Source organism: Notothenia coriiceps, unplaced genomic scaffold (genome assembly GCF_000735185.1).
Source record: "Notothenia coriiceps isolate Sejong01 unplaced genomic scaffold, NC01 NC01_scaffold00037470, whole genome shotgun sequence".
Classification (NCBI taxonomy): Eukaryota; Metazoa; Chordata; class Actinopteri; order Perciformes; family Nototheniidae; genus Notothenia; species Notothenia coriiceps.
In genome coordinates this window covers 334,607-360,847 of record NW_011370171.1, presented here as the reverse complement: position 1 = coordinate 360,847, position 26,241 = coordinate 334,607, and the positions used below count along the sequence as shown (strand labels likewise).

General features: G+C 40.4%; 2 protein-coding genes across 2 annotated transcripts in view; one reads left to right on the top strand and one right to left on the bottom strand.

Annotated features, from left to right (window-relative positions):
* Positions 1–3,018, top strand: part of col14a1a (collagen, type XIV, alpha 1a) — a 36,171-nt gene extending 33,153 nt beyond the window's left edge. Inside the window, exon 10 of the mRNA XM_010797074.1 lies at positions 2,902–3,018. Coding sequence (XP_010795376.1) covers positions 2,902–3,018 — 117 coding nt within the window. The remainder of the gene's footprint in view (positions 1–2,901) is intronic.
* Positions 3,019–4,318: 1,300 nt separating this feature from the next.
* LOC104967575 (collagen alpha-1(XIV) chain-like) lies at positions 4,319–12,962 on the bottom strand. Its single transcript, XM_010797073.1, has 6 exons — positions 12,951–12,962; positions 12,377–12,430; positions 10,467–10,562; positions 9,469–9,522; positions 4,997–5,050; positions 4,319–4,372 (listed from the first exon to the last, which is right to left on the bottom strand). The coding sequence occupies exons 1-6, from the start codon at positions 12,960–12,962 to the stop codon at positions 4,319–4,321; spliced, it is 324 nt and encodes a 107-aa protein (XP_010795375.1).
* Between the last annotated feature and the right edge of the window lie 13,279 nt (positions 12,963–26,241).

Below are 26,241 nucleotides of genomic sequence, written 5' to 3'. Positions count from 1 at the left end.
GCAGACTGCTAAACCACAAAACTTAGTCAGAGAGGGCATCAAGGCCACTGTGGCCTTATGGCAGATATCATTTTTAAGGGCACAAGGCCAAAGTGGGAGGGCACATGGCCCTCGTGGCCCTCGTGGCCCTCGTGGCCCTCGTGAAATTCCTGCCCTGGTAAGACTGTTATTTTCTAATACAATTACCTTACAGGCTACTCACAGGAACCAAAAGCTGTAGCTGTTTAATCTGCCACTTCCTTAAAGTCTGCCAAAAAATAACTCCAATCAAACCTTTATGTTTCGTTTAACTTTGGGATAGTCTGCACAAAACACAGGTGCATTCTTTCTGAAATTTTTCCAAAAATAAAAATATGCATTTAAATTGCCTCCAGGTGCTTAATCCCATCTCAGCCATTTCATGTTTTCTCCATGACGCTGTGGTTTGAACACATGAGAATGAAACTGCAGGTTTAACTTTAGAAGCACATTCATACCTGCTGTGTGATTATTCTGTAGGGTCTGGTTTTGTGAAGGTATGACATATAATAACATAATATTTAATAAGATAATGATGGCTTTCATCTATCGTTATATTTATGGGCTATTAAATTGAACAAATTCAGTTATAAATACACATTTTTGGAAGCTGGTCTTGGCATCACATAGTCCTGGAAAACAGCTCAACCTAATGTTCAGATAATCCTTTCATTTTTAGCTTGGACGTCAGAAGTTACTTTGCGGTCAAACATCTAGACTGATGCTCTTTCAACATGGACACATTCCCTGAATGGTTTAACCTGTTTAAGGGTACAGAGTCGAGAATGAAGTGTGCTAATACATAGGGATAAAAGACTTGGAGGAAGCATTAAACTACATTTAATTTGTTAGTTTTCTCAGCATATATTTTGGTTGTGTTGCTTGTACAGTTTTTGCAAGAGCGTCAATCTTTGTTGAAGTCTCTTGGGGATCTTTAACTTCCATTTGACGGCAGAACAACATTTGAACTGGTAAAATAATGAATAATTCTCTGTAAAGCTGAGCCAGACTGTCACATCAGAAAAGTCAGCCTGATGTCACACAGTAAACACTCGCTCTGTTTAACTCACTAATGGGACTCTGGAGGGGGCTTTAGTTCCTCACAATATTCAAGTCTGGCAAAGTAAGACACTTAACTATGAAATCCTTAAAAATGTAGCAGATGTGTGGAACAAAAAGATCATTATCTAACGACAGATAAACGTGACACGTTTCACTGTGATGCAAACAGGCATTAGATGTGACATTGGGACGAGATGTGTCATCCTATAAACCTTCTGGCCATATTAAAATCCAAACATTTAACTATTTCTGTTATTCAGCCTCCTGCTCTCTCTCACAGGCTCATGAAAATGTATCATTGCTATTTTATTCCCCCCGCTACAGGGGCACTGTCTGACCTTTAGTCCAGAAAATTGTGGTGAAGCCGTTCTGATTTCTATATGCATGCGGAAATACCCACCGACAAAGGGCAGATTCGTTATGTATTAACTATTATATTTAAAAAGACTGAACTATATTTTGAATAACAAATCCAATCCCCAGTTCCCAACCAGTAAAATGTTGATGAAAATTGCAACGTTATTAATATATCTTAAATAATGAAGTTGGGAATTATTAATGAAAGGAGACATGTCATGGCCATTTCCACTGGTCATAATTCCATTGTTGAGGTCTACTAGAATAGATTTATATTGTGCAATTTTCCAAACTCACATTGGTTTCTCAAACAGCATCTCTGTTCACTGAATTTCACTCTCTGCCTTTAACGGCTCGTTGTAGCTCCAATAGCTCCAGCCCCCACCCTCCCTGTGAGCACAGTGTGCTCTGATTGGTCGGGAAGTTGTGAATCGCGCTGAGCTCCGTGGAGGTGTGGTTCCCTTGTTTAGCGATACACAGCGAAACACAGCCAAACTCACCCTGAGCACACACAAAGTCACAGCCGAAGTAAAGACAATAAGTGTGGCTTGATATTGAGTAAGAAAAAGGTTGATAAACGCTGTGAGAATGGGTCTGCTGAGAGAATTTCGCCGTGATCCCAACTGTCAGCCTGCAGACAGGGAGGAGAAATCAGCAGAGCTGCCTGCACTGTGTGTGTGTGTGTGTGTGTGTGCGTGCGTGTGAGGAAGACGGTGGATTGGTTAATTTGGACCAATCAGCCTGGTCATAGCTCTGGGCGTGGCTACTGGGTGTTCAGACGTCACGATGCCCAGGAAGAACATGAGAAATCTCCAACGAGGTAGTTTTACTCGCTACAGGGTGTACTTTGAGGGTTTTTGACTCTGAAGACCGTTCACATGCATAAAAACCTTCATAACACACAAGGGGACGGGTAATAACCGGAAAAGCATGACATGTCTCCTTTAAGATATATTAATGTATGATTTAATGAGCCATCATCTTAAGGAAGTTTAAAAACATGTTTGGTAAGGCAAGCTTCAATGAGAACAAATCAAGATATATAGCTTTCACTGTAATATTTACAATGAAATGCCCAGGAGAAAGCTGCTGTTGCTTCTCTGATCTAACTAGCCGCTGCAGTAAAACATTTTTGGCTTTTAAACATCTTACAAAAACTTTGGGACAGTGTTCATGCCCAGTGGAGTAGTGCCATGCTGCTTAGTTTTACTGTGAGGCGACAAAGGGCTATCTGCTTTCCCCATCTGTTTTGTACACATCGGATGATACAGACTAGTGGCTGATAACCCCCCCACTGGGTGGCAACATTTGCATAAGCATTGTGAAAGAGTTCATTTTCAGAAGCGGCTTCTTGCTCATAATTACTGTTTAGTCGCCTACATTCTTCTTTCTAGATCACAAATGAATAGTGATAGCAGAAATTGCTGTTGCATTGATGACCTCTTGTGAATTGATTCTTATCAGTATTCACTGCTGCCCCTTCCCTACTGCTTTCAATGGAAACACATTTGGAAGGAATTCAGCCCGAGCACGCTGCTAGAAACATCAGAGTGTGACGCTGCAGCTATTCTGCAACAGTAAAACAAAGTATTGATTTCAAGATGTCCTTTCGTGTTGAAACTAAATTATAGTTAGCTCTTTTTAATTCTTCAAACAAACCCGTGGTGGAATGTATTTATTTCAGTCTCTACAGCACATATAGAATACACATCACATCTGCAGCATCTTGATGAAATATGGATGTGCATGGGAGGGTATCTTTCCCCAATAAATAGCAGCTAAAATAGCTCCCTGATGAATAATTTCACATAATTACACTCAACATCAGGGAACATGTAGAGTATTCTGTGAGTGTAGGTGTGTTGGTGACAGCACATCTCCACGCAGTTCAGTGCAGGCTGCTCATTTTAAAATTGAAAGAAGGACACGGCTCAGTAAACTGCTGAACAGTGCTTTGTTTATCATAACACAAAAGAATCAAGATGTGAATATAAATAGTATTTACGATCAATATTCTTTACTTTAAATCACATATAGTAAGTTGTAGCTTGTAGCTTAAAAGAGTCAAACTATCTTGTTTTGATTTGAATGATTCTAGATCAGATTTGACATTTCAAATGCACAATGCAGTGTTATTTAAAACTATTGAACAAAATCCAACCAAACCAGACTGTGATTTACGTTTTTTTTTGCTCAACGCTTTGTAACACCAAACCCTTTTCTAGCTTTAAGGAAAGAAAAACCCTGGTACACATGTCCTGAAATAAACCACATGACCTGAATTAAATTAGGTTCTGAAAACTAGCGCTGAGGGGATGAGTGTCAGACCCCTGGCAGCCAACAAAGAGAGAGCAGACGGATCATGTGTGGAGTCTTTCACCACGCCAGGAGTAAACCCTCCTGCTATCATATTCTGTGTTTGGAGAAGAGTTTTTCTGTCTGCTTGTCAACACATTACATGCCGCGTTACTGTTCTGGTATTTACAGCCCAGTTGGTTATCGTTACTATAACTACTACTGTACTGGATTCTGCACAATTGGAGAATACCTTTTTTTATGAGGAGAGCTTACATATCTTAAGTTAAAAATCTGTTTTAATTTTCCTTTTTTATATTTGAGAGCACCTACTTCAGCAAGTCATGATGATGCCAGCAAAAAGGGAAGCTTTTAGCATATCATTTGTACACCATTTATCTTTATCCACTGTAGGGTTTATTTTTATTTACAGCCCCTTTCTTAGAGTCTCACCTTAAGGATAATGTTTTCACACCCCGTCTAAACTGAATATTAAGTATTTACATATCTACAGTGAATGCACTATGCAAAATATACTGTATGTTGAGACAAAGAACAGGCATCACTAAACCATACTTTTTATCCCCTAAGACGGAACCTCTGCAATGCCTCGGACGCTTAAAGGCCCTGACACACCAAACTGACAACAAAGAATACGTCCCGACAGACCCAATTGTTGTGTTGCCTCACATCTCCTGCGTCTTGGCCAAAAAGTCGAACTGGAACACACCGCAAAGACTTCAGCCGACGGCCAAGTAGCATGTACGCATGCGTGAGTGGCAATAACTCTCCTGGGCAGCGGTAGTGTGTATTCGTCATTCAAAAGAGGCAACCGGAAGACAGACTGTGTGATATATACAAACAACAAATAGCGTGTGCGTTCCATTTTCACTCTCGTCCATCACAGACTGTTTCACAGACTGTTTCACATAACGACTTATAATCGAAAACATGTTTAGTGCGGTACTGGAAAATGAAAAATAATAGCCGATTTCCGTTTCGCTTCTCATGCACTGATTCGCTAAGCTGAACAGCCAATCAGAGTGATTTATTTTGCCGATAGCCTCGGCAATCGGGAGCGCAAGGTGTCGGCACGGCCGAAAAGACACGACGGTGCTGGACACACCAATCTGAGTAGGGCGACAGGACGCTCATCGACGGCCAGACACCTGTCGACGGCCGAAATCGGCCTTAAGATCCACCAGTTCCTAAGTCCCTACGGATGGAGTGACTGCTGCACTAATATGTCAGTGTGTTATCTTACCCTTGGTCCTGGGGGGCCGTCTCTGCCAGATGAGCCTGGGCCTCCAGGAACACCCTAAAAAACACAAACAAGCAGGTTTAAATCAGCATCACAACGCTCACCTTTAAACATCTATTGTGAAGCAATTGAAAGTAAATTAATGTTTTTACATTAGTTCAGTTTTTTTTACTTTTGACTTATCTCACCTCACCATTCTAGCCCATTACATTTGTTCTGCTTATGTATAGAAATTAGTTTTTTACTCAATGTTTTATAAAATAGTAAAACATTAAAACACAAACAAATTCAACGAAAGGTCAAAACAGATAAGGTTTGCTTTCTTTATCATTTATGCTTTGACATACGAGGACAGAAATGTGATTTGTTGGATCACCGAGCTTTAGCCTCAGGTCGGACTATATTTCAGCACCCCTCCCCCCCCCGCTGCTCTGTCTCCCGACCCATTCCCCCTTCATCCACCTCTCTGCAGGTCAATGCACACAGCGAGTTCCAAAGTACAGTCATGGATTTAGTGTTGAGGTGATTTATCTCTGCACTTCAGTATTAGTGGTGAGCTCATAAAACAGGACAGTTAGCACAGTTAAAGGTCCCACAAATTACAGGCCCAGGTCGCACAGGACAGGCCTCTCGTGATTAATGATGTGCCGCTGTTTAGATGCCGGCTGATGTTCCTTCTCCCAAGACATCGGCTATAATATCTCTCCTGCTGCTTTCACACACACACACACACACACACACACACACACACACACACACACACACACACACACACACACACACACACACACACACACGAGCTGCTTTGATGAAAAGGATAGAAAGCTTGATTATTATATTAATAATTTAATTGATAAATCCCCCACACTCTTTTTATTTGGCTATAGGCAGAAATTAGGACATTTTTAAGTTGATATTAATGTTCTCTGAAGAATCCATAACCTGTGTTTTAACAGATAATGAATACGTTGTAATTAATATAGATCCAGAAGTAGATTAAGTTTAAATGATTGCCACTCACAATTTCTATTCCTCTCAGACGAAAATGATTACATGAAAACAAACCAACGCACATACACTGATAAACAGAATGAAAAGTGAGCGAGATTAGAAGATGGACAAAAACAAACGCTTTTTGTCATTTATCGCAGCTGCATTTTTCACTGTCAAATTGAAACAGTGGTGGAGAGGACGCTGATGACAAGGTTACATTGTATTTACTGTGGTGAGAAATGGAGAGAGGAGAGGGAGAGAAAGATGAAAAGAGAAGAGGAGAGAGATGATAAAGAACAATCAAGAAAGAAAGAAAAGCAATAGAAGGGAAAAGAAGATAAAAAAGTGAGGAGATGAAAAAAAAGAGAAAAGTAGAGAAAGAAAGACAAAGAAAGAAAAAAGAAACAATGAAACAAAGAACGCAAGGGAAAGAGGGAGAGAGAAACAGCAAAAGGAAAGAGTGAGCAAGAGAGAGAGAGAAGGAAAGAAGAAGCGAGAGAGGTAATTGATGTTTTAGAGTTGTGATATTCTCTGTGGTCCCTCGTATATTACAACAGGGCCCTGGAAGCTACAATATCCCCCCACTGACACACACACACACACACACACACACACACACACACACACACACACACACACTCATATCCCTCTCTCTGACAAAACACATTATTACTCGGTAACATAGTGCGGCACAGGGCAGCACTGCCAGCTTTTATTAATAGGACTATGCAGGCAGAGAGGGAAAGCGAGGGAGCGAGATAGTGCTGCATCAGGAAGTGTTGCAGATCTCCGTGAGAGTCCTGCTATCCGTATGGAAATGGTTATTCCTTTTACAGAAAAACGGCAGAAACCATTTTTTAATTTTTTAAATAGAGGTATTCAAATCATGGCTAAAAGAAAAAAGAAATTACAAATGTGTGTAACACCCTTTTAGACACAACTGTATTTTCTTTCCCTTTTCACACTTTAAGCCTTTTATACAGTTTTTAATTATCGTATCACGGCCATGATGACTAAACAACTTCATGTATGTATGCTACATTCCGGATGCTACAGTTGTGTCTATGTTAAATACAATAGATGAACCAACTGAATGATGGGTAGATTAAACAGGTGAGCTAGAAATTCAGAAACACAATAAATCAGACTTCTAATCAGCGTCTGTATTCTGGTCTCATCAACCCTCAACAAAGGAAACTAATTCAAATACTTTTGTGAGCCAGACTACTAAACAGTAAATACAAAAAGGCTTCAAATCCAGTGAGAACAAACTATAATCACCACGCATGATTGTCAGCATCAGCATAACAACAACTTGTCTTCAGCCTTAAATAAACACCTGTCTTATTGAATCTATCTTAATCAAATGTAGTCTTTTAATTAAGTCCCTGCAGAAACAATCCTTCTGAGTTATTTAATTCATTCATTAGAATCCCTAAACACAGCGACACTTAAACATTAATAAAGCCGCCCTGCAGAGGGGGATCGCCCTCCTAAAATACGACATTGAACTGAAACCATCGCCCATCATAGAGCAGTGAGCTCTGAAAGCAGATCGATGTTTGACATGATCTATGATTGGAAGATGGGAGCAGCCACTGTAACAACTTGTGCTCTGGTCTGGAAAAGAAAATAATATCGTTTCTTTGTGCTGTCTGTGGAGCTGTCTCTCAAAATCGACACTTTTGCACTGTCAGCTCTACATGGAGAGTTTGACTGCAGCTGAATCTGGTTGAAATGATTTTAGAATACGTCCATCCCCTTGTTCTCAAATATTTTGGATCCAATTGCAGATCTGTTGTATTAGTTTTCCCCAGGACGCAGTGGGAAGAAAGCAGAAACAAATGAGTTGTCACATCCTGAGAGGGCATATCTAAAGACTAAACAAAAATACATTTTCACTGCAAGGTTAGGCTCTAACGACTGACATGATCAATGCAATCCAAATGAGCACAATAACATTTTTCTTTCCTAAAAATCGATATGGATGTTCACAAATCACAAACCTTGAGCCCTGAGTCAGACTGGTTAGCACCTCTGCTGCATCCTTCAGAGGATCTGGGCTCGGAGCCATAATGGAGGCCACCATCTGACTGTTCTGACCCACAGGGAACACAGCCATGGACAACAATAACGGATGCACCTTGATACATACTGTGTTCCTGCTCACTTCAAACCTCACTGGAGTTTCTCAAGGGTGCTCTGAAAGGCTCTACACAGCCCCGACACTCATCCTCACAAGTGTTTGCACTTAATAGTTTGTCAACTTGATTGAGACGCTTGTTGCACCTGTTAAGTGAGACAACTTATTAATATAATTCCCAGGACAGCTTTACCCAACTTAAACATTAAAAGAGTTTTAATATAGCAGAATAACTAAGACGTGAAGATGACTGGGAGACAGGCCTCAGCTATTGTTTATAGCAACACAAATATTTTGCAAGCTTTCCTGCAAAAGAAAAGTTTTGTTCTTGTACGGAGTTATGAGAACATTGACTCTGTCCTTGCAGATGTCCAAGGCTCCCTGAAGAACTCCATTCAATTAATTCAGTCTTACCTCTGATTGGTTCACTGCCCAATAATGGAGACGCTGGTAATGATTATTCACATCTCAATGATTCCATTAGACCGCTCTGTGCCGGTGTCAACGTGCATGTGTATGTTAGCAACAAAACCGTCTCAAGCGCGCGCGCGCACACACACACACACACACACACACACACACACACACACACACACACACACACACACACACACACACACACACACACACACACACACACACACACACACCTCTTCATCTTCTACAAAACTGTACAACAAAACCAATCTGCTGTGAGCATTGTTAATACATACATTGTACGGTATGTAATTAAGTTTTGATCAGGATACAATTATACCTTTTTCATGGCTCTTCCCTTTTAATAAAATACAAATAATGAAAAAATCCAATGCATACAATTACGATATGAATACAGCAGTCGCAAAGCAAAATTCTCAACTGGAGTAGCCTATGACTTATTAGCATCGGTTTTACCATCTATATTTAAGGCAGGCCCCTCTGATCTAATATAAGGCATTGAAACAGAGTAAAAATGTTAAACGAGAAATAATGAAAAATGGATTGAAGGTTCAGAAATATGCCTTTATTGGGCAACAAGTCTCATTTCTGTGAACCTGCAGGTGATCATGACTGTGGGACTCATTTATATGCTCCACACTAACACAGAGAGGAGAACAATTTATAATCAATCGCACACACAAACACCCACACAAAGCAAGGTTTGTAATAAAAAAATACTACTTCGCTCTTTTAGTCAAGATAAAAACAGAGGGTGAAATCACTGCATGTCAAGCATGTTGGAAAATAGTTGCCCCTTTGGGTTCTACTTTAGGACGTTGGGAATCGTTTAAACACACCCGACACACATTTCACCTTTTTATCTTACAATAAAATCATTTTTGGGGAAATATTGTCCTACCATTATTCCGGCTGGACCGACCGCTCCATTCTCTCCCTTTCCCCCAGCAGCACCCTATAACACAAACAAAGACATTACATCCCAGTTGGTCACACCAAAGGACTGGAAACAACAACATTAGTTATCTTAATAAGCTTCTGGGCCACCATGAGTCCCCAGAACAGCTTCAGACGAAATACTTCAAGGTCTGAAAGTCGATGTGAGGCATACGTTAACATTTGTCAGTTCTTAGTAGCAGCTGGTTGACAGCTCAAGTGTCTTATTGCACACTTTCTGTGGCCATGTTTCATCATGATTCAATGCAGCAGTGATGTTTGGCAATGCCTTTGACCAGTTTTCCTTTTTTTTCTGCATCTTTTATCTCAAACACGTTCCATCTTAACATTAGAGCCACAGTTTTGGGAGGTGAAGCTAGCTAAATAAGGCTTATATCATTCTAAAACTATGAAGTAACTGTGGATATTTCCAAGATGTGGCGTTGATCTCCCTAAGAAATATAACATTATACTGCACTAGGGCTGTTCGATTATGGCAAAAATCATAATCACGATTATTAAATACGATTATTCATTGACTTTGAAAATATCCATTTATTGAACTTTAAAACAAATACAAATAATAATTTGAACAGCATCTTTTTAACTGTTGATTACCCTGAACGTATAATTCAACTGAAAAACCAATACAAAAATAAATGATACATTTATATTTAAATAAATAATATCAAAATAATAAATACCAATAAACAAGATCAACACATATTTTGGAGCGCACTTCCACAAGCTACTAAAAATATATTAATATGATAAATAAAAATAAATTAGACCAAAATAAATTAAATCAAATATGTTGCAGTGCACTGTCACAACCTAGCAAAGCAAAATAATAGTTTCTTTTATTATGTTGTTTTCGTAATTGTGGCAGGCCAAAATCGTAATTGCGATTAAAATACGATTAATTGCACAGCCCTATACTGCACACAAGCAAACTCTTCTTACCGGGGGGCCCTGGATAGAGAGACCACTGGGTCCCTGAGGGCCGGGTGGTCCTGAAGGTCCAGGAGGTCCAAGCTCTCCCAGTGGCCCTTGAGGTCCCTGTGAAAACAAGACAGTGGATTTCAAAGTTCCATGTTCATTTTAGATTTTTTTCAAATCGACAACTCTTTAGCTCAGCAGCAGCCGTGGCCAAAGTAATCTTCACCCTGGCTTTATTTGTTGACCATACAGTTACTGGCTTCATGTCCCTCTGATCTATGCAAATAATCAAAAGAAAGCTTGTATCAAATATAAATGAATGGAGCAGGGTGTGGAAATAAACACAAGGACCAAAATGTGGGTAATGTTTAACTAAATGATGAAATCACTAAAATATGTCGCTGAAGAGACAAATTGGTTTTCAGATGAAGATTATAGTTAAATGTTTATTGTAATAACTGCACAAGTTATTTTCCCATGTGTCTGTGCTTATACTGTAACAAGCAATTTACCCACATTGATTGGTGTGAATGAAGAAGGATGAGTTAATGGAAGAGCTGGTCTCATACAACAATGTCTGACTATTGATATAAACTTGGCTGTAGCTGCAGAGTTACAAATGCTGCTGAGCTAAGACAAGTGTGATCTGGCAGACAATTATTAACATGTATGTGTATACTGTAATGTGTGTACTGTAGTGTGTGTGTGTGTGTGTGTGTGTGTGTGTGTGTGTGTGTGTGTGTGTGCCAGCAGGACAGAAAGCCACATCATACTCCAAAACTAACATTAGTACACCCATCAAAAATAACACATATGGCCCGTATTAAAAGAAAACTTGGACGAATTTGATCCTGTCTTTGTTTCAGTCTTTGGGATGTGCTTAAGTTCTGGGTGGGCCACTTCATGTTGTTCACTTGACACACTGTCATTCAACTAAGTCCAAGTGTGACATACATGTGGTTGAAATAAACAAGTGTATGGTGTTGATTGACAGCCCTGCGTGTCTGAGCAGTATAATGGAAGATCCCCTGCTGCTTCTTTCAACATAATAAATGATTTAAAACATATTTCATTAAATGTAAGATTAAATTACATACGTGGGAACTGGCTATTGGTGGTGAGCAAAAAATCCAAAAACATTGCACTGACTGTCACAGCTGGATGGTTTGTCAACCCTTGGAACAGACTGCCATAGCAAAACTGTAGCAGATGCAAACACTAAAGTAAGTATCACATTAATAGTCCAAGCAAGGATTAGCAGGAACTGGATAGTAAACGGGGCGAGAGCTTGCCCTAAGTTTAGGGCCAAAACGGAGATGAGGTGGCCTGGGAAAACAACTATTTAGGGTTTTCCAAAATGTTCACTTCATAAAGCCCAAAGGTCCTTCAAATCCAGTCTGGAGGATGGAGTGGGATGCTGTTGAAAAGGCTCTTTGATTGTGAGTCGGGGGCATTGCTTACTCACCACTCATTTCTTTCCTTCTATCATTTAATCAGGATGGGGGCGGGTCTGTCCCTGGAGTTAGAGGTGTGGCTCAGCGTGTGTTTAGGTTATGAGTCAAATGTATAAGAAACAATAAGACAAGTTGTGTAGGCTCCCATTTATTTTCATCATGGAATGGGGCGAAGTCTTTTTTGGATCTGGATAAACTTTAAACAGGAAATCATGTGGCTCTCCGGTTGCAGCCAGTCCATTTTTGATTGGCTGTTTGTTCTTCAGCATATTAAAGACACTTATGAAGTGCTCAATGTTTTGTAGAACAATGAATGGTCTCTATAATTACTGACTACCAGATTAAATAGCCCATACAAAAAAGAAAGTAATAAATCAGGATATTGACATTTTTGCATTTTAACATAGATTTACATACATTTGAAAACGCAAGGAGGATATGACCCCATTGTTAGTGTTAGTGTTAAGTGCTTTTACTAACCGTCACTCCTGACTCTCCTCGGTCTCCTCTGGCTCCCCTTATGCCTGGACCGCCCTGAAACACACAGCATACACACACTGTTAAAACAGCACATGGTCAGTGTGTACAAGTTGTGCGCCTAGAAACTAAGACATGGCATAGAAACACTGCACTGAAAAAAGATCTCTTGCTGAATTATATAAAAACAATAGAACCCTGCAGGTCTTTGATATGAATGGTTCTTCAATTTGATTCGATAGAGGCCAACGGTGATGTGTGCTGTAAGCCCCTCTGAGATCTACACTTCATCATGCTGCATCTGCATCCGTAAACCTCGGTTGACCCCTCTCGCCACAAGGTTCACCCAGGGACCAACTACGCACATCTGCTGATCATTGGACCATTTGAGATACATCCCTTTCCTGTGTTTGCTTAAACAGGGCTCCCCTGGGACCAAGGTGGTGACTAGGTAGTTCCTACAGTATTAAGTCACATGGGACAGGAGGGATGTTTACAAGAAGGGCGAGCAATTAGAGAGGAGATGTGGTAACGTGTAAATGGAATCATCATATGTTTGTTTTACCAATTTCTATACCCGATATATCATCCTATTAGTTGATAACAATGGCATTTCCTTGTTTTTTTTTCTTATATAGAAAGTTAAATCCCAACAAACAGTTGACCAAAGTCTGAAGTCTGACAGTTTGCTTATCCCTTATCCCCTGTCAACATCCATCGGTGGATTGGCACTGTATAGCTATTGTATTTTGACAGGGAGGTAAGATTGCAGTGACCAATAACTCTATGGCATGCAAATTAATCATTTAAAAAGGTTTGAACTTGTAAGGCAAATGCTTCCCTTTAAATTCTTCTTTTGGCAGCAAAGACACAAAATAAACTCGAAGCAAGAAATGGACCTACAAATGTAACATGTGTGCAAATGTAGATTCGTGTTATCAAGAAGTGTTATTCAAAATGATTATTTGTTTTTGTCACTGTGGCGACAAAGGCTTTAATGGATTGTTCCAAACAATGTAGAGCCTGTGACTTTCAGAGGTCGGGCAAACCTGCAGAGAAACTGAAATTACCTTTCAACAGCAGCAAAACAAAAAAAATTGTGTTTGGATTTGTTATCAGCCTTTAATGGTAATAGAAAAAAGGTACACTGCTATTATAATTTAACTAAGCAATTTGATGACAAAGGCAAATTTACATGTTTTAAACAAAAGCATGGCCATAATTCAATCTTAACAACCGGAGATAGCAGGCGGTCGTGTTTTCCTTAATGTCAGGTTGATTGCTGAGTGATGTTCAGTATTGAGCTGAGTCTCTGTGCCGCCAAATCAGGCGGCACAGATTGCATTTCAATTGAAGCAATCAATATTATTTCAAACATGACTCAAAGATTTATCAAACTGAAGAGACCGGCTGCTGTGTGAGCCACAGAAACATGCATCCGACAGTTAACACGAGCACATCAATTACTCGTAGGAAGGAAAAAACGATATTTCGTATGCTGATACTAGAGTCTAGTCTATCTGATTTCAGCTGTACCCGTGATTCAAATGGCCTTAATACAGTTTTGTCTATGTAGACCCTATAAACAAGAGAATATTTAAAGAGGACATATTATGCAAATGTTCAGGTTAATATATGTATTTTGGGCTTCTACTATTACATGTTTACATGCTTTAATGTTCAATATTATATAATAATATATATTTTTCTCATACTGCCTGTGCTGAAGCACCTCTTTTCACCCTCTGTCTGAAACCAGAGCCCAGTCTGCTCTGATTGGTTGGCTGGCCGGTTCTGTTGTGGTTGGTTTACTGCTTAGAGAAATGGCAGCAAAGTCCCGCCCCTAAACAAATAATTTTAAACGTGTTGGAGCGTTAGCCAATAGAAGCCCACTCGTTACATAATGATATCATCATATGAAAGTAAACAAAGCAATCAAATTGCGGCATTTCAGGCAGGAGGAGGGNATTTTAGATTGTACTTTTCCATACATACTACAAAGAGTAACACCAAGCTAGCCCTCTACCCTATTCTACCCAAAGATGACTTATGATTGGCATTAGCCGTTAGCTTGGTGTTACTCTTTGTAGTATGTATGGAAAAGTACAATCTAAAATACCGATAAAGGTTTGGGTGGAAGAGGGAAGAGGGAGAGGAGACGTGTGATACTTACTGGTACCAGGAGTGCTTCTGTATTGCTTCTAGCTGTAGAAACACAAATAAAAGATAATATTACAGCAGGGATCAAAACATCTGATCCCATGTCTCATCTCCGAACACTTTGTCCTGAACACTAGTGTCAGTGAAGGGGAGCCAGGGCAGGAGGCTTAACATTTTGATGTGAACAGTTTGTGTTGTTCTCCTGTTTTCACTTTTAGAACTATCATTTCAGAGCCCCACTCTCCATTGTTGTTAAAGGTCACCTATCGTGGGCGATAGCATAGGTCTCAGATATATAAAGATATATAAGAAACATGTCTATGAAGTGTTTTGCTCAGAATACCAAACAGATCCCCCATTCTAGCCATGCCTCATATCCAGGGCAGGAATTTCCACGAGGGCCACGAGGGCCATGTGCCCTCCCACTTTGGCCTTGTGCCCTTAAAAATGATATCTGCCATAAGGCCACAGTGGCCTTGATGCCCTCTCTGACTAAGTTTTGTGGTTTAGCAGTCTGCCTCTTTTCTGACACGGCTTCAACACCAGCATATTTTGAAGGAGGAAAAAAAAATCAGCGGTGCGCTTGATTTGAGCCTGGAATGCACCGCTCGGACGGTCTATGATGACAGTTGACATCAGTCTAGGACAGGGGTGGGGAACCTCCGGCCTCCGGGCCGTATACGGCCCGCGAGACCATTTGGTACGGCCCTCGAGGTAATTTATAAACACATGCAAAAAAGAAAAAAATTCAAGAAATCTAGACCGCAAAATAATTAAACAAGCTTGTTTTTCCTGGCCAAGGTCAGGGTCCTTGAACACAACACGAGCCTAACGTGTCATCACGTGGTATATGTCTCGTCTGACAGGAGTGTAGTTCTAACAGAGAGCACCAGAACCCGGCTCCGGGCCGGGACTTCACAAATTGCAATACCCATAAGGAGCTGTACACATGCCGCAGTTTTTGCGTGGCTGTGTCTTTAGTTGAAAGCCCAGTTGCGATCTGTTCATCTGTCAAACTGATCATACAGTCAATAACGTTGTTGTTATTAGCTTCTGGTTAGCTAGCTATGCTAACGAATATAAGAAGCTTTTTCTCCAACCAGTGAGGTAAAGGCACATCTTTATATGATCATTATAGTTATAGAAAAATAAGAGAATAAAGTAAACAGGTATACAATACTAATATGACAGTAAAAAAAAGTTGTTATTAATAAACAAGAATACAGTTTAAAAGGGAAGTGATTTGTAAAATATCCATAAAGAAAAAAATCTGCTTACAGTTCTGTTTCATATGGGTGTTGAGAGATGTATCCATAGATCTCTTCATGTTGCTCTCAAAGTGCACCAGATTGATGTCTTTTAACTTCAACATTTAAAAAAAATCTTCATGGTGGTGCATGCCCCCAAACCCCCCTAGATGAGGTTAGATCCGCCCCCCCCGCCCCACTTAAATCATGTCCACATGGATATGAAACTAAATACATTTGCACACATCTTGTGTCCATATCTTTCTGTTTTGGTGGTCATGCCCAATGCATGAATGCGCGGGTCATGGTCAAATATCTGGATTAAGAGGTTGCTTTTTCTTTGCACAGCATGAAAGAAATGCGAAATGAATGGGCTGTGATTTGAGTTTTTTAAGCAGACGTTGAGTTCAATAATTTGTACGGCCCTCGAAGGATGTTGTCAAAATTGAAATGGCCCTTGAGAGGAAAAAGGTTCCCCACCCCTGGTCTAGGACCTATCTCCGCCCACCCCCTCACGCGTCCGTGTGCGTAGGACGGTCTAGGACCTAGCTAGCTGATTCTCCGCTCAAGAAAAGGCTGAGGTGAGGTAAGGTTTTGTGATGATCCTGTTTGCCGTTAAGTTTTTCATTTGTCCAGCTTTAAGTGTAATTTTATGGATAACATTACTATTTCTTGCTCGTATGGTAATGCATAATTATAATATTTTGAAGTGTTTTTGTTACTACTTGGATAAGTTATGTTGCAGTTGTGTTCTTTTTTTATTATTATCTAGTGCTAGGCAGTTAGCGCTGTGTTGTTAGCTGTCAAAGACCTCTGTGCAGACTTATTTGACCACCGGCGATCGCAGACGGAAGTTCAAAGTTTGCTGCTCGTTTATATCGCCCAATTTTCAAAACGCGATCAAAAGTCCAAATCTCCCTGACTCGTCATCATCTCCATCTTCAAGTGACTCAGAATAAGGACGCACCTTGACGTAGGCCCACTACCACAGTCTCACAGTGAGACAAACATGTCTGTGCTATAAGAATCCTTTGTAGTTTTAATAAAGAATTTGTTTAATTGCAATTTGGTGTCCATTGAATGCTTAATAAATATATATAAAAGTATTGTGAATGCATATACAATCGTAGTCACTTCATATCGTATGTTAAATCATTGATTTAATGTATGGCCTTGGTGCCCTGGCTTTTGGCCTTTGTGCCCTTAAAAAATTGACAACTCAAAAGGCCAAGTGGCCTTGCCCCTAAAATGACGAAATTCCAGGCCTGAGTCTTACTGTCGGTTTAGTCTGGAGACTCGCAGGAAATCCCTCATACAAAAACAAAAGTTCAACATACAATTATAAAAGTCCAGCTGATATTTAATATCGTTGTAATCTGCGTTTCTCAGGGTCTGCCGGGTAATGGTGGACCGCAGGGACGACAAGGACCTCCTGGACCTGGCGTAAGTCATTGTTTTTTATCCCTCAGCATACTTTTGATTGCCAGATCACTGTGATGATTGATGCTTCTGCTTCCTCTCACCTTCTTTCTCTCTCTCCATCCTTCTCTCTCAGGGGTCCCCTGGAGGACCAGGAGCCCCGGGACCTGGTGGGTCATCAGGGCTCCAGGGAGATCAAGGAGTTCCTGTGAGTGAAAACACTTGTTTCAATGTTCTTAAGGTGGATGTGAACAAAATAGAGTATTAAGAATGAACTGAAGATGTGGAGACTCTCCATTACTTCCTCCTCTTTCTGATTTCTTCCATTATGTCTAACTTAATCTCCAAAAAAACGTCAATCGCAGAGTTTTATCACAAAGTTACAGATTTAAATAAATATAAACAATATTGGGGTTTTATTCCAAAGCTGACAAGCGTTGCAGCTTTTTTTCATCCTGTTTGACTTTCTGCTCTTCCTTCTCCTGACTGGAAACACCTGTTAGTACAACGCAGTCAAGTGGGTGTTCCTCACAAGTCTGTTCTTATATTCTTATGTAATATTTCATCTTGCAAAAAAGAAAATGTGGTGGTTCAACTTTGATTCCAATCGTGATGTAAGTCAGTTTGTTATGCCTTGTAAAAGAATGAAAAAGTTGTGCGAGTTATACAACACAAGCACGGAGAAGAAGATGTTGGGATCCAAACTTTGTGTAATGCTAACAGGAACAGATGATACTGTGATGTTGGTGACAGCTCATCTAGTCTTGGGTCAGCTCTAGGCCTGCAGCAAAGTTTGGCTCAGAGAAGCAGAGCTATAAATCACTTGACGACACTCTCCCTCCCCCCTCACACACTCAAACACACACCCATACAAAAAAAAGAAAGCGCTGAGATATCACGTCTGCCTCTCTGAGACGGAGGAGACACAGACACTCTGTTTAAATGTATGCACATGCAGCCAACACAAAAGGTGACACGAATTAAAATCAGATCTTGCTATCCTGAGCCAAAGTCTCTTAAACACATGTAACTTTTAGTTTCAAACTTTAACTCAACCTAAAATAGTGTATTCAGTCCCTGTTCTGCCCCCTGCAACCTGCAGCCAGCGGTCTGCTGAAAGAGAATAATATCCTCCTAGGCAAGAAGCTTTTGTTCTGGTGGAAAATGCAGCCATTTAAACCTGCAGAGAGATTTTAGCATTTTTCTCATCATGTGTTAACTGACCTTAAGATTTGGAAGTGATGTCCCAGTATTGCAGCACATCTGTCCCACTGCTCTGAGACACTTGCTGAAGGACAACGGATTTATACTAGCAAAGGCAAAATAAGAGTCTTAAGATTCAAAGAAGCAAAACTGTGAGTGTCACTAAAATATCTTGAGCTCAGGTCTTAACATCTAAATGAAATTACATGTTTTATTAGTAGCTTATTTTCCTGTCTTTTTGTCTTCATTTGGTTGTTTTTCTACTGATTCATTGACTGTTTCATACACCTGTGTATTTACAGCTAGTCTCACAAGTCAACAAAGTGTCATAGCACTTGAGTGTGTGTCGAAAGCAGAAGAAACTCTGTGTCAGAATGTGTTTTCCAGTGCCTAGACCACCCGAGGATTTCTTTGACTCTGTAGCAAGCCTCAATATGTTAACAAAAGTTACAAACAAAAGCACCAAAGTCCAACATGTTTCCCTCTCTAAATAAACTGTAGTAAACAGTGACTCTGCACACACAGCGCAATGTTAAGAAAAGTTATACAAGAAATCGGATTTGAGTGAGAGTTGCTTCTGTCTTTTTTCTGTGGCTCCCAAAATATATTTTCTTTGGCTCCCAAGCAGTTTGATTTTGGTTTTCCCATGTCAGTCTGATAAGACAGGAGACATTTATACGTCCAGGAAGACACACAGAGGAGGTCCAGCAGACGGCTTTTATTGTGGAGTCCTGCACTCCAATTCAGCGGCTGTGTCAAATGTTGGCATAAGATTTCTATCATCTGCAAGATAATACACAAGCTGGTAATATGCCAGGCCTGCACACGCATTTCTCTAACCTTTATCTACCATCACACTCAACACACAGCCAGTCAGTCCGTGGTCAAGGACGGTTCCCCCAAGAAACATAAGCTATTACTCAAAAGCTGTAACAACATCAGACTGAAACGTATCATATCAGTTCATGGTTCTGTTGCCAGGAAATCTTTTTATTTGCCACTGGATAATAGTGCGTTACACTGTAATATGCATTTGTTGGCTTTATGTGCTTGGCAAGGTTTTTTCTGTGTACGTGTGTGTTGTGATCAGATATGCATCTGTGTGTTGTACACTGTTGGCAGTAGCAGAGAGGAAGTCCATCCAAGGCAAAGAATTGCTCTCTGTTTGTGGGCACACACGTTGGAGCTTATGCGTGTGTTGTCTTTAGGACACAAATAACCTAGGCACAAATTGTAATGCATTTAGTCGTACCAGCTGTTAGATTTGGGGAAAAAAGTGTATGTGTGTGATGAAGAGGCATAAAGAGAGGGAGAGTAATGAGGTGGGGACATTTAAAGGGAGAGGGAGAGATGAGCGTTGCTATTTCTGAGTACACATCCCAGTCCAATGTTTATTCTCCGCTCTGCTTTTATGTTCCAGGGTTCTGCTGGTACCAAAGGCGATAAGGGAGAAAGAGTAAGTCATGCACTCACACAATTCAACCACTGTTTAGAATTAATCACGTTTTACTGCTTTGTTTTGAAGTGGAAATATTGTTATTTTGTTGAAGTAAAACTCACACTATTACTTATTAATGCTTCCCACCGTTGTTTTGACACAACCAAATTTCCCTCCATTACACATTCACTGTTTCTCGTTTTCTTTTGTAAAAACACTCACTTTATTTATTTGTTTCACTCCCTCAACCTCATTTCGGGCAAACCAAATCAAATCAGTGTTCATAGCTCATTTGCAGCTGAGCGGGGTCTGTGTTTTCGCTTACGCAGCAGCCAGGCTATCACTGTCGAGGGCTTAGGAGACAACTAGAATGGAAATTGTAAATCCTGTTTCTGCCCTTTTTTTATCAAGTGTTAGGGACATGTGTACCTCACTGCAGTTCATTTACGTTGGAATCAACATTGATATCTCTGGGAGGATCTTCTCTTCTTTGCTTTTGTGGGGTTGGGAATAAAGCTGGTCAGAATCTCTTTAGTATTTTGAGTTTATTAGAGTTTTTTGTGAATCTACCCTTACATCCATCTCACAGGTACTAGTTCTTCTTGATATCAACTCAAGTAAAAATATATGGTTGATTTGTTATTTTATAGACTGTGGAAGAAAAGCAAATTTCAACCATTTTGATTTCTATTTAATTCTGTTCTTAACAAACACTGTGCACTCATAATGAACTGTATACATGTAAGGGGCATCAGAGTGTGGAATAAAGGTGGAGTCAGTTATTAAAACACCAACCCACTAATTTGTAAACCACTGCTGTGCGAGTTTATGTTCCTGTGGTCGCTCTAAAAGAAAAGTGGTATCAGATAACTGTGGTTGTTTAATATCAGCCAATGAGAGCTCTGTGTTTGTTCTTCAGGCTGATGTGCAGTCCCAAGCTGCTGTGCGGGCCATCGCACGGCAAGTGTGTGAGCAACTCATCCAGAGTGAGTAATCAGGGATATTTACACATTAGCACCAGCATGTAATTAAGTACAATTTACTTGGTTACAATGTTTCTTCTAACACTACTGGCTTCAGATTTTCCTTTGCTTCTATTCTCTTCCATTTGATTTGTGTTACAAATGTCATGTTAAAGAAAAAAACATATTCTAAGTCATTTCAAACTCTTCTCCTCCTCTACTTCCTGCAGGCCACTTGTCTCGCTATAACACCATACTGAACCAGATCCCGGTCCAGTCTTCCACGACAATCCGAACAGTACCCGGCCCCCCAGGGGAGCCGGGGCGGAGGGGCCTCCCGGGGGCCCAGGGGGAGCAGGGGTCATCTGGCAGGCCAGGCTTCCCGGGTGGAAGCGGCCAGAACGGACGGGCAGGAGAGAGAGGTGGGAGATGTTTAAAGATGTGTCTTAGAGCAAAGACAGACTTAGTTCCTAGATGCACAACACATGTCGAGAGGGCGGACGGAAATAAATATGCCGGTCAATTTCCATACGTATATCTGTTTTTATCTGAGTAATATACTGACTGATAACAATCAGTTTTCAGTGCTTTATTGTTTGGGTTGTGTCTAGACTTCCTGTGTGCATGCTAGTGTTTACATTAGCATCAGGGAGGGTGCAGAAACATGTTTATTAGACCACCCCTGCGACTGTGAGCAGGTGAGTCTGAACTGAACTCATAACAGTCATAAATGGTAAATAAGATGACAACCATTATGATATGCATTATAGAAAAGTATGAAGTATTATTTAGAAGAATACCGTCTATATGGAGCCTTTGGCTTCTCTTTTATTTTATATTTCTCAGGAGCTTAGACGAAATGAAATGAGAGCATGCAATGGGAAAAGGCACGTAACAACGTCCATAGCTCGACATTTAGAAGAATAAATCTCTTCCTGTTGAGTTAAATGGGAATTTGCTTTTTAAACTCATATAAGCCTGTTTACAAGTCTTAGGGAGTTCTTCTTGTAAAGTTGTATAATAGATTGTTGTTGCTCCACAGGGAGTGTAGCAAAATTAGCTAAATCGCCAAAAGTGAGGTCAGGTTGCATGTTTACTGATGCTACTGTAAACGGGTGGACCAATATCAAAAGAGATATGGGAAATGTGCCAATACAAAGCTTTAGCAGTATGAAGCTTAACCCTCACTTATTATGATTAAGAATATTAATATACGTAAGTATGATAAACAACTAGTGCTTCAAAACCAAAAGAACACCTCGTAATGGTTCCAATAATATGCATGGATGTAAATCTTTCAGCACAAAACCATTTGTTTAGTTTTGTAACAAAACCAACCGAAAAGTGTGTCCTTTGCAAAAGCTAAATGAACCTCCATCTTTGTGTTTCCTGTGTCTGTCCTCTGAATGAGTGACATTCAGGTATTTGAATTAAGTTTGTTATTCTGACGTGACTCTCTAAAGCTCTGCTGCTGTAATACATGTTTATGTAAAACAGGAGTATCCAGCTGGTGAGAGCTGTGAATGGTCGGGAAACAATGAAACACACTAGTTGTAATGTGATGCATTTTTATTGTGAAAAAAAAACAAGAAACCTTGGAACAGCTTCAACCTGCCCAGTCTCTGACTCAGGGTCAGAGCCGCCGAGGTTCAGTCCAGGCCAGCAGACAGTTACTCCAAGTTCCATGAGGTCATTCCCCTGCCACGAGCCCTTAGTGGAGAAACGGTCTTTATGAGGCTCCGTCCTAATCCCTAAAAACACGCAACCCAGACTGAAGAACCACATACTGAAGAACCACATACTGAAGAACCACATACTGAAGAACCACATACTGAATGAGTCTGCACACACGCAGGGGCCGGAGAGCTGAGAGCGGCCGTCAGGAAATATCCAGCATGGCTAAGTCCTATCCAGTGGTTCAGCCCTTTGATTCTCTACAATAACACACACACACACACACACACACACACACACACACACACACACACACACACACACACACACACACACACACACACACACACACACACACACACACACGTTATAGTTGTATAGGCTGAACTGAAACCAGAGTAGGGCAACGATTTTAAAAGATATATGGCAGGCTTAGTAAAATAAGACGTGTTATTATTAATTCAGATGCTCCATGTAGAACTGATACCAGAATCAGTGGTGCTCAGGCTCAACAAATGAAAACCATTTATAGTATGCATACAATAATATGCTGAATAAAGAGTGGCTTTGGTTCAGTTAATGGCCGTTGTGAAGAGAATATCACAAGATGTCTGTGTTTGCGGTAATGTTAAATGCCTCACTATGCTCACTTCCTCTTTACCGATGCAATTGATTACAGCAGTCATAAAACAGCGGGACAGAAAATGTGCAGATCACAGATCTCTGTGGTTCTCCGATATGAGAGTGTCTCCATTAGGTCATTCAAACAGCTGCAGCGCCGGACAGCAGCGCAGAGCCAAGTCTGGTTCATTATTCATTTTATTAGACTGAAATTTCAACCATGATTTATCATGCCAATCCACTCCAAATTTTTGCAATGTAATCCCAATTTTGGGATAGAAAGAAGTGGAGGAATAGATACTCCGTACCAACAAAACAGTGTAAAATGTATACTAATAAGCGTGAAGAATGCATTAAGATGTACTTAAAGTATCCAAAGTCAAAGTACTTATTCTGATGTAGAGTCTTATAATAGATACCCAAACTGTTTATTGTTCTAAAATATATAAATAACGAGAAAAACTGGTATTGATAACAAACACTGCTAACATAATTTTCCTCTTAAATGTGCTGATGTAATAATGTACAGTATCATAAAGTACAAGTAACTCAAAATTTTACTCACTCCCTTAAAAGAACATCATGGAGCCGTATTTGCTAAGAGAAATAGCAAAAAGGAGATGTGGTGTTGAGTCTAACGTGGATCTCTGAACTGTGTGTGTTTCCAGGTCTGGCGGGAGAGAAGGGAGAGAGGGGGAATCCAGGGGTTGGGAGTCAGGGTCCTCGGGGACAAACCGGACTTCCAGGTAAGAAACTGCCACATGTATACACAGATCTGAGTGTGCCTGATAACATGAACCTACTGAATCCACTTCCTCTAGTCTCTGTGCTCATGTAACACTTTGAGGCAGCTGCTTCAAAATATGTCAAATTAACATTATTCTGTTCCTGAACATTTGTTTTCCAGCTGCGACCTGGCTTGAGCTTCCATACGTGCAATGTTTTTATTGTATGGCCTCTAAACAAAACCACACATGTTTCAAATACATATAAAATATGATAGCATGGATACTAAATGTGTTTGCGTTCTGCTTTACTCTTTTTAAATCCCTGTCGGAGAAAAGCAAATCGAAGTCTTGGACCGTGAATATAATTTGCCATATTGATTTCCCTGTGCGCTGTGTGGAGAACAGGTTTGTGGAAACATGTCAGTGATGGGATTTTACTGTTTTGCAATCAATACCCACAGAACCAGCTTACCAAACTCCCCTGGAACTTTTCAATGAACAGATAACTGATCCGAAAACTTAAATATATGAAACGGAAAACTTTTATGAGAAAAGATACCGGCAGAGCATTCCCTCTTTATTCCCTGTGCTTTTCCCGGAATATTTGTGGAATGATTATTTTAGCTCTTGGCAAATGAAACTCCCTTCAAATATTGATTTCATATTTGGTCTGACTGCTGAAGTGAGTCCTGACGGAGCGCTTTTCTCCTGTGTAAACAGAAAACAGAAGCCTCTGGCTACATTTCAGCTAAGAACTGTGCTTTCCTGCTCCTGCCCTCCAGACACACACTCTCATCTTCTCATCCGTAAATGAAAATCATGTATTTTCTGCCATGTCGTCACGGCAGCAGAAAGAGGGATTTAGGAGAGATTGACGAGGTGACAGGATGTTGCCATTTTCCTTTATTTTCCTCACCAACTCCTCTTTATCCACTCTCACACGGGTGGAGTGATTTCACTGAATTTGTATCAGTGGCTAACTTAATGATGTCCCCCATCTTTGACACAAACATTTCCTCCATCCTCAGGCCTGCCAGGTGAAGGACGGACAGGCAGCCAGGGCCCCTCTGGTCGGCCCGGCAACCCAGGGACGTCGGGGAGGCAGGGGAACCCTGGTTCAATGGGACCAGCCGGCCCCCCGGGGTACTGCGATCAGAACTCCTGCATCGGGTACAACGTCGGAGGTAAGCATCATTCAGCTGCTATTTAAACACTGGGGACACTTTAGTTTTAAGAAAACCCTTATTTAACCATATTATTCATCTAATAAATAGTTTATAAAACTACTATAACATAAGATAAGAGGTACTTTATTATTCCCAAATTGGGATATTTTATATTTTTTGCGTTGCAGCAGCATAAAAAACAACAAAACAATAAGTAGATATTAAAGAGTAGAAATAAACAATACTAGAATTTAAACATCTCAAAATAGAATTAAAGCAGCATTCAAAAGTAGAAAATATACAGTAGACCGTGAAGATATCATTTAGTTGAGAGCATATGAGGAAGACAGAAGGGCTATCACAATAAACATAACCAAATATTCAAAATCACACAGTACTCAGTAGGTCAGGCTGTTTCAAATGAACTAAAATAACATTTTGCCTGACATATTTGACCAGAAGTAGTAAAACACAAAATATCCAGACTGCTCTTTATTCAGACCTTAATGTCCTTTTGCAACTGAGCATTAACTTTATCCTCTCACTGAACTTAGAAAAGACTTGTTGAGGGCAACCATCAGTGTTTATTGTATTGTTATATATATATATATATATATATANTGGGGGGGTCTGGGGGGGTCCGAAAACCAGTCAGTATCTGGTGCGAGGGTTAGGATTAGGGTTATGTTGTGAATCGAGTGGCCCGTGGTGGTGGTGGGGTTATTGTATGGGCAGGCGTATGTTATGGACGATGAACACAGGCCACTCGATTCACAACATTACCCTAACCCTAATCCTAACCCTCACACCAGATACTGACTGGTTTTCGGACCCCCCCCAATAAAGCAAAAATGCACGTTTCAGAGTGGCCTTTTATTGTGGCCAGCCTAAGGCACACCTGTGCAATAATCATGCTGTCTAATCAGCATCTTGATATGCCCCACCTGTGAGGTGGGATGGATTATCTCGGCAAAGGTAGAAGTGCTCACTATCACAGATTTTTTCAGATTTGTGAACAATATTTGAGAGAAATGGTTATTTTGTGTATATAGAAAATGTTTTAGATCTTTGAGTTCATCTCATGAAAAATGGGAGCAAAAACAAAAGTGTTGCATTTATATTTTTGTTCAGTGTATATATATTGCATGTTATTTCACCAGTCCACTAGGTGGCACTGTGACATTGAAGTTGTTGTCGTTCAATAAGCATAGAAGAGGAACTGGGGGCTATGTTGTTATGCTAAGTATGTG